The sequence below is a fragment of the Salmo trutta genome, chromosome 2, assembly GCF_901001165.1.
Source record: "Salmo trutta chromosome 2, fSalTru1.1, whole genome shotgun sequence".
Classification (NCBI taxonomy): Eukaryota; Metazoa; Chordata; class Actinopteri; order Salmoniformes; family Salmonidae; genus Salmo; species Salmo trutta.
The window spans coordinates 59,183,697-59,197,446 of NC_042958.1; the positions used below are offsets into that span (position 1 = coordinate 59,183,697).

General features: G+C 54.8%; 1 protein-coding gene across 4 annotated transcripts in view; it reads right to left on the reverse strand.

Moving 5' to 3' along the window:
- Positions 1-12,406: 12,406 nt before the first annotated feature.
- sema4gb (sema domain, immunoglobulin domain (Ig), transmembrane domain (TM) and short cytoplasmic domain, (semaphorin) 4Gb) overlaps positions 12,407-13,750 on the reverse strand; it is a 30,067-nt gene continuing 28,723 nt past the window's right edge. For 3 of the 4 annotated variants that reach the window (XM_029708508.1, XM_029708528.1, XM_029708518.1), the window contains exons 14-15: positions 13,491-13,552; positions 12,407-12,991 (exon numbers count right to left, since the gene is read on the reverse strand). In XM_029708508.1, coding sequence (XP_029564368.1) covers positions 12,507-12,991; positions 13,491-13,552 — 547 coding nt within the window. In that variant the 3' untranslated portion in view covers positions 12,407-12,506. The remainder of the gene's footprint in view (positions 12,992-13,490; positions 13,553-13,750) is intronic. The other variant, XM_029708537.1, reaches the window with a different exon arrangement.

Below are 13,750 nucleotides of genomic sequence, written 5' to 3' on the forward strand. Positions count from 1 at the left end.
GAGGAAGGCAGGGGGAATGAGAGGAGAGCAGGGGGGAATGAGAGAAGAGGAGGGCAGGGGGGAATGAGAGAAGAGGAGGGCAGGGGGGAATGAGAGAAGAGGAGGGCAGGGGGAATGAGAAAAGAGGAGGGCAGGGGGAATGAGAGAAGAGGAGGGCAGGGGGGAATTAGAGAAGAGGAGGGCAGGGGGGAATGAGAGAAGAGGAGGGCAGGGGGAATGAGAGGAGGGCAGGGGGAATGAGAGAAGAGGAGGGCAGGGGGAATGAGAGAAGAGGAGGGCAGGGGGGAATGAGAGAAGAGGAGGGCAGGGGGAATGAGAGAAGAGGAGGGCAGGGGGAATGAGAGAAGAGGAGGAAGGGGGGAATGAGAGAAGAGGAGGGCAGGAGGGGAATGAGAGAAGAGGAGGGCAGGGGGAAGAGAGAAGAGGAGGGCAGGGGGGAATGAGAGAAGAGGAGGGCAGGGGGAATGAGAGAAGAGGAGGGCAGGGGGAAGAGAGAAGAGGAGGAAGGGGGAATGAGAGAAGAGGAGGGCAGGAGGGGAATGAGAGAAGAGGAGGGCAGGGGGAATGAGAGAAGAGGAGGGCAGGGGGAATGAGAGAGAGGAGGGCAGGGCAGGGGGGGAATGAGAGAAGAGGAGGGCAGGGGGGATGAGAGAAGAGGAGGGCAGGGGGAATGAGAGAAGAGGAGGGCAGGGGGGGAATGAGAGAAGAGGAGGGCAGGGGGGAATGAGAGAAGAGGAGGGCAGGGGGGAATGAGAGAAGAGGAGGGCAGGGGGGAATGAGAGAAGAGGAGGGCAGGGGGGAATGAGAGAAGAGGAGGGCAGGGGGAATGAGGAAAGAGGAGGGCAGGGGGGAATGAGAGAAGAGGAGGGCAGGGGGAATGAGAGAAGAGGAGGGCAGGGGGAATGAGAGAAGAGGAGGGCAGGGGAATGAGAGAAGAGGAGGGCAGGGGGGGGGAATGAGAGAAGAGGAGGGCAGGGGGAATGAGAGAAGAGGAGGGCAGGGGGATGGAGAGAAGAGGGGCAGGGGGAATGAGAGAAGAGGAGGGTCAGGGGGGAATGAGGAGAAGAGGAGGCAGGGGAATGACGAGAAGAGGAGGGCAGGGGAATGAGAGAAGAGGAGGGCAGGGGAATGATGAGAGAGGAGGGCAGGGGGAATGAGAGAAGAGGAGGGCAGGGGGAATGAGGAGATGAGGAGGGCAGGGGGGAATGAGAGAAGAGGAGGGCAGGAGGGAATGAGAGAAGAGGAGGGCAGGGGGGAATGAGGAGAAGAGGAGGGCAGGGGGAATGAGAGAAGAGGAGGGCAGGGGGAATGAGAGAAGAGGAGGCAGGGGAATGAGGAAGAGGAGGCAGGAGGAATGAGAAAGAGGAGGGCAGGGGGAATGAGAGAAGAGGAGGGCAGGGGGAATGAGAGAAGAGGAGGGCAGGGGGAATGAGAGAAGAGGAGGGCAGGGGGAATGAGAGAAGAGGAGGGCAGGGGGGAATGAGAGAAGAGGAGGGCAGGGGGGAATGAGAGAAGAGGAGGGCAGATGGGGGATATGAGAGAAGAGGAGGGCAGGGGGACTGAGAGAAGAGGGGCAGGGGGAATGAGAGAAGAGGAGGGCAGGGGGAATGAGAGGAAGAGGAGGGCAGGGGGGAATGAGAGAAGAGGAGGGCAGGGGGGAATGAGAGAAGAGGAGGGCAGGGGAGGAATGAGAGAAGAGGAGGGCAGGGGGAGAATGAGAGAAGAGGAGGGCAGGGGGAATGAGAGAAGAGGAGGGCAGGGGGAATGAGAGAAGAGGAGGGCAGGGGGAATGAGAGGAGGGCAGGGGGGAAGAGAGAAGAGGAGGGCAGGGGGAATGAGAGAAGAGGAGGGCAGGGGGGAATGAGAGAGGAGGGCAGGGGGGAATGAGAGAAGAGGAGGGCAGGGGGGAATGAGAGAAGAGGAGGGCAGTGGGGAATGAGAGAAGAGGAGGGCAGGGGGGGAATGAGAGAAGAGGAGGGCAGGGGGGAATGAGAGAAGAGTGGAGGGCAGGGGGGAATGAGAGAAGAGGAGGGCAGGGGGGAATGAGAGAAGAGGAGGGCAGAGGGGACACTGAGAGAAGAGGCGGGCATGGGGGGTGGAATGAGGAGAAGAGGAGGGGCAAGGGGGAATGAGAGAAGAGGAGGGCAGGGGGGAATGAGAGAAGAGGAGGGCAGGGGGGAATGAGAGAAGAGGAGGGCAGGGGAATGAGAGAAGAGGAGGGCAGGGGGGAATGAGAGGAAGAGGAGGGCCGGGGGGAATGAGAGAAGAGGAGGGGCGGGGGGAATGAGAGAAGAGGAGGGCAGGGGGAATGAGAGAAGAGGAGGGCAGGGGGGATGAGAGGAGGGCAGGGGGGAATGAGAGAAGAGGAGGGCAGGGGGAATGAGAGGAGGGCAGGGGGGAATGAGAGAAGAGGAGGGCAGGGGGAATGAGAGAAGAGGAGGGCAGGGGGAATGAGAGAAGAGGAGGGCAGGGGGGATGAGAGGAGGGCCAGGGGGAATGAGAGAAGAGGAGGCAGGGGGAATGAGAGGAGGGGCAGGGGGGAATGAGAGAAGAGGAGGGCAGGGGGGATGAGAGGAGGGCAGGGGGGAATGAGAAAAGAGGAGGGCAGGGGGGATAAGAGGAGGGCAGGGGGGGTGAGAGAAGAGGAGGGCAGGGGGAATGAGAGAAGAGGAGGGCAGGGGGAATGAGAGAAGAGGAGGAAGGGGGGAATGAGAGAGAGGAGGGCAGGGGGGAATGAGAGAAGAGGAGGGCAGGGGGAATGAGAGAAGAGGAGGAAGGGGGGAATGAGAGAAGAGGAGGGCAGAAGGGAATGAGAGAAGAGGAGGGCAGGGGGAATGAGAGAAGAGGAGGGCAGGGGGGAATGAGAGAAGAGGAGGGCAGGGGGGGAGATGAGAGAAGAGGAGGGCAGGGGGGAATGAGAGAAGAGGAGGGCAGGGGGAATGAGAGAAGAGGAGGGGCAGGGGGGGAATGAGAGAGAGAGGAGGGCAGGGGGAATGAGAGAAGAGGAGGAAGGGGGGGAATAAGAGAAGAGGAGGGCAGAAGGGAATGAGAGAAGAGGAGGGCAGGGGAATGAGAGAAGAGGAGGGCAGGGGGGAATGAGAGAAGAGGAGGAGAGGGGGAATGAGAGAAGAGGAGGGCAGGGGGGAATGAGAGAAGAGGAGGGCAGGGGGGAATGAGGAGAAGAGGAGGGCCGGGGGAATGAGAGAAGAGGAGGGCAGGGGGGGAATGATGAGAAGAGGAGGGCAGGGGGAATGAGAGAAGAGGAGGGCAGGGGGGAATGAGAGAAGAGGAGGGCAGGGGGAATGAGGAGAAGAGGAGGGCAGGGGGGAATGAGAGAAGAGGAGGGCAGGGGGAATGAGAGAAGAGGAGGGCAGGGGGAATGAGAGAAGAGGAGGGCCAGGGGGGAATGAGAGAAGAGGAGGGCAGGGGGAATGAGAGAAGAGGAGGGCAGGGGGAATGAGAGAAGAGGAGGGCAGGGGGAATGAGAGGAGGGCAGAGGGGAATGAGAGAAGAGGAGGGCAGGGGGGGAATGAGAGAAGAGGAGGGCAGGGGGGGGGAATGAGAGAAGAGGAGGGCAGGGGGGATGAGAGGAGGGGCAGGGGGGATGAGAGAGGAGGCAGGGGGAATGAGAGGAGGGAAGGGGGGATGAGGCAGAGGAGGGCAGGGGGGGATGAGAGGAGGGCAGGGGGGAATGAGAAAAGAGGAGGGCAGGGGGGATAAGAGGAGGGCAGGGGGGGGTGAGAAAAGAGTGAGGGCAGGTGGGAATGAGAGAAGCGGAGGGCAGGGGGAAATGAGAGAAGAGGAGGGCAGGGGGGGTAATGATGAAGAAGAGGAGGGCAGGGGGAATGAGAGAAGCGAGGGCAGGGGGAATGAGAGAAGAGGAGGGCAGGGGGTATGAGAGGAGGGCAGGGGGGAATGAGAGAAGAGGAGGGCAGGGGGAATGAGTAGAAGAGGAGGGCAGGGGGAATGAGAGAAGAGGAGGGCAGGGGGAATGAGAGAAGAGGAGGGCAGGGGGAATGATGAGAAGAGGAGGGCAGGGGGGAATGAGAGAAGGGAGGAAGGGGGGAATGATGAGGAAGAGGAGGGCAGGAGGGGAATGAGAGAAGAGGAGGGCAGGGGGAATGAGAGAAGAGGAGGGCAGGGGGACTGAGAGAAGAGGAGGGGCAGGGGGAATGAGAGAGAAGAGGAGGGCAGGGGGAATGAGAGAAGAGGAGGAAGGGGGGAATGAGAGAAGAGGGGGCAGGGGGAATGAGAGAAGAGGAGGGCAGGGGGAATGAGAGGAGGGCAGGGGGGAATGAGAGAAGAGGAGGGCAGGGGGAATGAGAGAAGAGGAGGGCAGGGGGGATGAGAGAAGAGGAGGGCAGGGGAGGAATGAGGGAGAAGAGGAGGTCAGGGGGGAATGAGAGAAGAGGAGGGCCAGGGGGGAATGAGAGAAGAGGAGGGCAGGGGGGGAATGAGAGAAGAGGAGGGCAGGGGGAAGGAATGAGAGAAGAGGAGGGCAGGGGGGAATGAGAGAAGAGGAGGGCAGGGGGGAATGAGAGAAGAGGAGGGCAGGGGGAATGAGAGAAGAGGAGGCCAGGGGGGAATGAGAGAAGAGGAGGGCAGGGGGGAATGAGAGAAGAGGAGGGCAGGGGGGAATGAGAGAAGAGGAGGGCAGAGGGAATGAGAGAAGAGGAGGACAGGGGGAATGAGAGAAGAGGAGGGCAGGGGGGGAATGAGAGGAGGGCAGGGGGGGTGAGAGAAGAGGAGGGCAGGGGGAATGAGAGAAGAGGAGGGCAGGGGGAATGAGAGGAGGGCAGGGGGAATGAGAGAAGAGGAGGGCAGGGGGGAATGAGAGAAGAGGAGGGCAGGGGGAATGAGAGAAGAGGAGGGCAGGGGGGATTAGAGAAGAGGAGGGCAGGGGGGGAATGAGAGAAGAGGAGGGCAGGGGGAATGAGAGGAGGGCAGGGGGGAATGAGAGAAGAGGAGGGCAGGGGGGAATGAGAGAAGAGGAGGGCAGGGGGGAATGAGAGAAGAGGAGGGCAGGGGAATGAGAAAAGAGGAGGGCAGGGGGAATGAGAGAAGAGGAGGGCAGGGGGGAATTAGAGAAGAGGAGGGCAGGGGGGAATGAGAGAAGAGGAGGGCAGGGGGAATGAGAGGAGGGCAGGGGGGAATGAGAGAAGAGGAGGGCAGGGGGGAATGAGAGAAGAGGAGGGCAGGGGGGAATGAGAGAAGAGGAGGGCAGGGGGGAATGAGAAAAGAGGAGGGCAGGGGGAATGAGAGAAGAGCAGGGCAGGGGGAATGAGAGAAGAGGAGGGCAGGGGGAATGAGAGAAGAGGAGGGCAGGGGGGAATGAGAGAAGAGGAGGGCAGGGGGAATGAGAAAAGAGGAGGGCAGGGGGAATGAGAGGAGGGCAGGGGGAATGAGAGAAGAGGAGGGCAGGGGGAATGACAGAAGAGGAGGGCAGGGGGAATTAGAGAAGAGGAGGGCAGGGGGGAATGAGAGAAGAGGAGGGCAGGGGAATGAGAGGATGGCAGGGGGGAATGAGAGAAGAGGAGGGCAGGGGGGGAATGAGGAGAAGAGGAGGGCAGGGGGGGAATGAGAGAAGAGGAGGGCAGGGGGGAATGAGAGAAGAGGAGGGCAGGGGGGATGTGAGGAGGCAGGGGGGAATGAGAAAAGAGGAGGGCAGGGGGAATGAGAGGAGGGCAGGGGGATGAGAAAAGAGGAGGGCAGGGGGAATGAGAGGAGGGCAGGGGGAATGAGAAAAGAGGAGGGCAGGGGGAATGAGAGGAGGGCAGGGGGAATGAGAAAAGAGGAGGGCAGGGGGAATGAGAGGAGGGCAGGGGGGGGGAATGAGAGGAAGAGGGAGGGCAGGGGGGAATGAGAGGAGGGCAGGGGGAATGAGAAAAGAGGAGGGCAGGGGGAATGAGAGGAGGGCAGGGGGGGAATGAGAGAAGAGGAGGGCAGGGGGAATGAGAGGAGGGCAGGGGGGAATGAGAGAAGAGGAGGGCAGGGGGAATGAGAGAAGCGGAGGGCAGGGGGGATGAGAGAAGAGGAGGGCAGGGGGAATGAGAGAAGAGGAGGGCAGGGGGGAAGAGAGAAGAGGAGGGCAGGGGGGAATGAGAGAAGAGGAGGGCAGGGGGGAATGAGAGCGGGGGGCAGGGGGAATGAGAGAAGAGGAGGGCAGGGGGGATGAGAGGAGGGCAGGGGATGAGAAAAGAGGAGGGCAGGGGGGAATGAGAGAAGAGGAGGGCAGGGGGGAATGAGAGAAGAGGAGGGCAGGGGGGAATGAGAGAAGAGGAGGGCAGGGGGGAATGAGAGAAGAGGAGGGCAGGGGGAATGAGAGAAGAGGAGGGCAGGGGGATGAGAGAAGAGGAGGGCAGGGGGAATGAGAGAAGAGGAGGGCAGGGGGGAACTGAGAGAAGAGGAGGGCAGGGGGAATGAGAGAAGAGGAGGGCAGGGGGAATGAGAGAGAGGAGGGCAGGGGGGAATGAGAGAAGAGGAGGGCAGGGGGGGTAGGGAATGAGGAGAATGAGGAGGGCAGGGGGGAATGAGAGAAGAGGAGGGCAGGGGGGAATGAGAGAAGAGGAGGGCAGGGGGGAATGAGAGAAGAGGAGGGCAGGGGGAATGAGAGAGAGGAGGGCAGGGGGATGAGAGAAGAGGAGGGCAGGGGGGGAATGAGAGAAGAGGAGGGCAGGGGGAATGAGAGAAGAGGAGGGGCGGGGGGGGGTGAGAGGAGGGCAGGGGGGATGAGAGAAGAGGTGGGCAGGGGGGATGAGAGGAGGGCAGGGGGGAATGAGAGAAGAGGAGGGCAGGGGGAATGAGAGAAGAGGAGGGCAGGGGGGAATGAGAGAAGAGGAGGGCGGGGGGGTGAGAGGAGGGCAGGGGGGAATGAGAGAAGAGGAGGGCAGGGGGAATGAGAGAAGAGGAGGGCAGGGGGGGAATGAGAGAAGAGGAGGGCAGGGGGGAATGAGAGAAGAGGAGGGCAGGGGGGAATGAGAGAAGAGGAGGGCAGGGGAATGAGAGAAGAGGAGGGAAGGGGCAGGGGGAATGAGAGAAGAGGAGGGCAGGGGGGAATGAGAGAAGAGGAGGGCAGGGGGGAATGAGAGAAGAGGAGGGCAGGGGGAATGAGAGAAGAGGAGGGCAGGGGGGATGAGAGAAGAGGAGGGCAGGGGGGAATGAGAGAAGAGGAGGGCAGGGGGGAATGAGAGAAGAGGAGGGCAGGGGGAATGAGAAAAGAGGAGGGCAGGGGGAATGAGAGAAGAGGAGGGCAGGGGGGATGAGAGGAGGGCAGGGGGAATGAGAGAAGAGGAGGGCAGGGGGAATGAGAGAAGAGGAGGGCGGGGGGGTGAGAGGAGGGCAGGGGGGATGAGAGGAGGGCAGGGGGAATGAGAGAAGAGGAGGGCAGGGGGAATGAGAGAAGAGGAGGGCGGGGGGGTGAGAGGAGGGCAGGGGGGGTGAGAGAAGAGGAGGGCAGGGGGAATGAGAGAAGAGGAGGGCAGGGGGAATGAGAGAAGAGGAGGCAGGGGGAATGAGAGAAGAGGAGGGCAGGGGGAATGAGAGAAGAGGAGGGCAGGGGGGAATGAGAGAAGAGGAGGGCAGGGGGAATGAGAGAAGAGGAGGGCAGGGGGAATGAGAGAAGAGGAGGGCAGGGGGAATGAGAGAAGAGGAGGGCAGGGGGGATGAAAGGAGGGCAGGGGGGGTGAGAGAAGAGGAGGGCAGGGGGAATGAGAGAAGAGGAGGGCAGGGGGAATGAGAGAAGAGGAGGGCAGGAGGAATGAGAGAAGAGGAGGGCAGGGGGAATGAGAGAAGAGGAGGGCAGGGGGGAATGAGAGAAGAGGAGGGCAGGGGGAATGAGAGAAGAGGAGGGCAGGGGGAATGAGAGAAGAGGAGGGCAGGGGAATGAGAGAAGAGGAGGGCAGGGGGAATGAGAGAAGAGGAGGGCAGGGGGAATGAGAGAAGAGGAGGGCAGGGGGGAATGAGAGAAGAGGAGGGCAGGGGGAATGAGAGAAGAGGAGGGCAGGAGGGGAATGAGAGAAGAGGAGGCAGGGGAATGAGAGAAGAGGAGGGCAGGGGGGAATGAGAGAAGAGGAGGGCAGGGGAATGAGAGAAGAGGAGGGCAGGGGGGAATGAGAGAAGAGGAGGGCAGGGGGGAATGAGAGAAGAGGAGGGCAGGGGGAATGAGAGAAGAGGAGGGCAGGAGGGGATGATGATACTGTAATGTGGAGAGGACAGGGAATGGAAAAAGGAGGATATAACAACAGAGAGAAAGAGAGGGAGGGAATAAAGGTAGGGGGAGAGAGGGTTAGGAGGAGGAGGAGCGGGAAACCTCTTGGGGTGCAAAGCAGTTTCTGACAGCCCCCCTCCCACACACAAATACAGACACACACACGCACATATGCACACACCCTCCCTCTCCTGCTCTATCAGCTCACTTCATCAATGTCCAGGACACACAGGTCAAATGTTTCCGTGCCGCTCGGCCGCCTTCCATAGAATCCACACAAAAAAGGACAAGCCTTCACTTGGTGTCTCTATGGAGTCCAGCCCATGAGCGATGCCAAGCACCGCTGTTACTGTCAGCAATGCAGTAACAGATACACAAACCGGCGCGCTGTGCTGCGAGCCACCAGGGAGCAGCCGGGCAAGAGCTGATTCCACACTTTACTGTGATGAGGAAAGGCCTTTATTTAACACGGCAAGCCTTGACATGTTTAGAGAGTACCGACTGACTGGCTGTTTGTGATCTTGTTCCTATGCTGGATGCATATTCCACCATATGGCACCATATTCCCTATATAGTGCACTACTTTTGGCCAGAGCCTTATATATTCCCTATAGTGCACTAAAAGTAGTGCACTTTATAGAGAAGGATACAATTTCAGACACAGCCACTACTTGCTTTGGTCAGAGTGGACTCTCATGGAAATGAAGCAGTGGAGTAGGTCGTCGCTAGCGTCATACGTTGTTTTTGCGTTGACACTGATGTCACGTAAACATTGAGAGAGCGTTGCGGGTTAAGTAACAATGACGCAGGTCTTTTTTTGTGCGAAGGTCCTATAGCTCATCTGGCCTGTGGCCACCAGCTTGGGACAGCAAAGGACACATAGTACCAACAGCAAACTGGGCTGGAATCTGGACTGGACTGTTTCTTTTATACTGTTTTTCACCCTGTGTATCCATATACTGTATTCTTCACATAACTCATTTTACTACATCTACTACTGTATATATCATTCTTAGTAGTTCTTTTTGGTGTACAGAGCCTTCAGAAAGTATTCACACTCCTTTACTTTTTCCACATTTTGTTGTGTTACAGCCTGAATTGAAATTTGATTACATTTAGATTTTGTGTCACTGGCCTACACACAATATCCCATAACGTCAAAGTGTAACTATGTTTTTAGACATATATACAAATGAATAAAAAATGAAAAGCTGAAATGTCTTGAGTCAATAAGTATTCAACCCCTTTGTTATGGCAAGACTAAATAAGTTCAGGAGTAAAAATGTGATTAACATGTCACATAAGTTGCATGGACTCACTCTGTGTGCAATAATAGTGTTTAACATGATTTTTTAATGACTACCTCCTCGATGAACCCCACACATACAATTATCTGTAAGGTCCCTCAGTCGAGCAGTGAATTTCAATGATTACTTTAAAACAGTTAGAGTTGAATGGCTCTGATAGGAGAAAACTGAAAATGGATCAACATTGTAGGTACTCCATAATATTAACATAAATGACAGAGTGAAAAGAAGGAAGCCTGTACAGAATAAAAATATTCCAAAACATGCATTCTGTTTGCAAAAAGGCACTAAAGTAAAACTGCAAAAAATGTGGCAAAGAAATTAACTTTATGTCCTGAATACAAAGTGTTATGTTTGGGGCAAATCCAACACAACACATCACTGAATACCACTCTTCATATTTTCAAGCATGGTGGTGGCTGCATCATGTTATGAGTATGCTTGTCATCGGCAAGGACTAGGGAGTTTTTTTAAAATAAAAATAAATGGAATAGATCTATAAGCACAGGCAAAATCTTAGAGGAAAACCTGGTTCAGTCTGCTTTCCAACAGACACTGGGAGACAAATTCACCTTTCAGCAGGAAAATAACCTAAAACACAAGGCCAAATATACACAGGAGTTTCTTACCAAGATGAGATTGAATATTTCTGAGTGGCCTAGTTACAGTTTTTGACTTAAATCGTCTTGAAAATCTATGGCAAGACTAATCTATGCCTGTCTAGCAATGATCAACAACCAATTTGACAGAGCTTGAAGAATTGTAAAAAGAATAATGGACAAATATTGTACAATCCAGGTGTGCAAAGCTCTTAGAGACTTACCCAGAAAGACTCACAGCTGTAATCACTGCCAATGGTGATTATAACATGTATTGACTCAGGGGTGTGAATTTTAATGTAAATAAGCTATTTCTGAATTTAATTTTCAATACATTTGTATAAATTTGTAATAACATGTGTTCACTTTGTCATTATGGGGTATTGTGTGTAGATTGGTGAGAAAAATATATATTTAATCCATTTTGAATTCAGGCTGTAACACAAAAATGTGGAATAAGTCAAGGGGTATGAATAGCTTCTGAAAGCTCTGTACATTCGAATAGATTGCATTTGGATTACCGGTACAGTGTTATTTGAGATTGTTATCTGGATTCGTTCTGACATTCGTTTGTAGTTTTTAATTGTTTGATATTTGTACTGCACCGTTAGGAGCTAGTAACACAAGAGTTTTGCTGCACCCGCTATAACATCTATTAAACTGTGTACATCAATACTGTGTACCTTCATCTTTTATGGAGAGGAACGTGAAAGCTGATGTTTGGTGGTGGTGGACTTTGACTTTGAAAAAAAGGTTCAAATGACAGTGACAATGTACATGTTCATAGTAATTGAGAAGTATTTCAACAACACATGCAGGGCACAGCTTTCTCTCAGTCTTACCTTTGCCTTCTGGACTCCTGTTGGGCTCACACATCTCTGGCAATCAGATCCATCATCATCATCATCACTCAGTTTCTCTGATCAATCTGACCAGAGCTCAGTCATTAACGATTGTCTTCATTCTTTAATGATAGTCTTCATCCCACCTGCTGTTTCCCCCCCTTTGACACAGTCCGACGCTAACAACACAAAGATGCTAAAAAGTTCCATTTCAATGTGGTTTCGGTGCAACCATTTAAACTGGCATTATTTCAACAGGTTGCTACTGATGGCTGCCACGGCGATATTATTTATATTTACATAAGCACAAAAGAAAACGAAGATAAGTGTGTGATATTAAGTTATGACTGAAATGTATTATTTGTCCAACTATATTTGCTCTCATATGAAATTCTGTAGGCATGGGTCAATAAGAGCCGTCTTAGACGTGTATGGCACTAAACTACCATACCCATTGTTCTCCCAACCCAATAGTTTAGACGATGGTCTATAATGTTCATACAGGATTTGGTAGTTCCTCACAGTCTTACGTTCATCACCATCTCACTTCATGGTCATTGGTCATATGACCTGGGCTCTCATCGTCCCGTGTCCGACGATACACCACCCTACTTCCCCAACAGGGTAAGGATCTGAGGTAGGATTGTAACTAACTTGTGTATGTATCATGTATGTGACCTTAAGTCCTTCAAAGTCAATCAAAGGGTCCATGTAATAGTACAATGTGTGTCCAAAATGGTTACCATGACTATATCAATGACTGCTCCAGTTTGGTAAAAGTCAGAAAGTCCTCTTTACTCCAATGTTCAGTAGTGAAATTACGTGGGCCACTTGTCTCGAGTCACGGGAAGTTGCACGTTGAGTTTTAGGTATGGATACTCCCACAGGTTGCTTTGACACTGGGTAAACAGCAGCAGTATAATACAAAAGTTCGACCTCCCTGCCTCTTGGGGCGCTCTGGGATAGTTGGGTTAAACCAATAAACAGATCAATGGGAAAGTGAGGGGGGGGGGCTAGACAGAGCTCTCGTCTGGCAGCTGGGGGTCCATTTGTGTGTGCTTCCTCTTCTCTAGGATGCGGTTGAGCTCTTCGGTGAACGAGTGGTAGAGGGGAGATGTGCTCCCCTCGGGGTCCGCTGTCTGCCTCAGCAGCACGTAACTGTTGCCGTTCATCTTGCGAAGGACACTGGGCAACGTCGCCGACATCCCATTGGCGTACTCTGACGATGCGTACGCCGAGGAGGGCAGGGGCGGCGGCATTGGGAGAGGCGGGGCGGGAGGGGGCGGCGACTTCCCCGGAGACCCTCCCCCGGGCACAATCTGAAGGAAGCCGTCGCCCATGTCGTCCACGTTAGAAGCCGACAGGGAGCGGCGTCCGCGCTTGCTGTCCTGCCTGCCGTTGCAGTGGATGGACATGGTCTTGAGCTCCAGATGGGAATGGGAGCTCTTCTTCCTCTCGGCTGCGGCCCCTGACTCGGACAGCCCCTCCTGGGAGTACTTGCGGCCCTGGTAGGGCCCTCGATTGCAGAAGCTGACGTAGAGCAACACTATGGTCAGCACCAGGCACAGCCCGCCCAGCACAGCCACCAGGGAGATATACATGGCCTCCATGTGCCTGTAGGTCTGGAACTCAGGTCCAAAGGGGAGGGGAGCAGGTGGGGAGGGCGGGGGCTGCTCGGTGGGGCTGCTGGGGTAAGAGAAGGGCTTGGTGGGGTGGTAGTGGCGGTGGTTGATAAAGTGTTCATCGTGACTGTTGGCCCCACAGTGAAGGGCAGGTCAGGGTGCACCTTCACCGTGTACAGCCTCACTGGCACCCACACGTCGTTCTCCACGGCGTAGCAGTGGTAGTCTCCACTCTGGTCGGCCCGGGCGCCTATGAGAAGCAGGCCATCGGTGCCCACGCGGTGGCCCGAGTCGAGGTCATAGCCCTGGAGCTCGTGCCCATCCAGGGTCCAGTGCGGCGCGGCCAGGTTGGAGCGCAGTTCGCACTGGAGGAGGACGTCGTCCCCAGACATCACCGTACGCCTGCGGTGGACTACTGAGTGTGAGAGAGAGAGAGAGAGAGAGAGAGAGAGAGAGAGAGAGAGAGAGAGAGAGAGAGAGAGAGAGAGAGATGAATACAGAAACAGATGTAAAGAAATGACAGGTCATATTATCAAAGCAGAGCTAACAGGACATCTTAACCTTTCAGTGTCACTTCTCATCTTTATTCGTAGTAAGCTTCTGAAAGCGGACAGAACCCCGCAATGCAGACAGCTCGATCATCTGACCTCTAATTTAATGTAAGAGGAACTGATTAAAGTGAGTGGAGCAGCCCGGGGGAGTAGTAACAGCGCTGCACACCTAATGAAATCCCTTAATGGCCTTTAAATGGTTTGGGTTTGCGGGCAAAAGAGCCACATGTCGGAATATATTAATGCTGTGATATCCCTTAAAATAGAACTTGGTGTGTAAGTGTGTGTGTGTGTGTATGTGTGTGTGTGTGTGTGTGTGTGTGTGTGTGTGTGTGTGTGTGTGTGTGTGTGTTCAGTACATACCAGCTCCTGTGCTGTTGTCACAGCCTCTGTTGCCTTTCTGTATATCCTGGGTTAGATTGGAGCTGAATAGGAGCCAGAAGAATGTTAGTTCTCATTTATGCTTCCAGGGCAGTGGGCACCCACACATACTGTACACACAGACAAAGTAGGAATACAGAAACGGTATAACATTTGAACAGGAGTCATTACATATTACTCATTGAAGTACACATAAAATAGGATGTTGGGTTGTGTATTTAAGTAATCAAACAATCCACCCA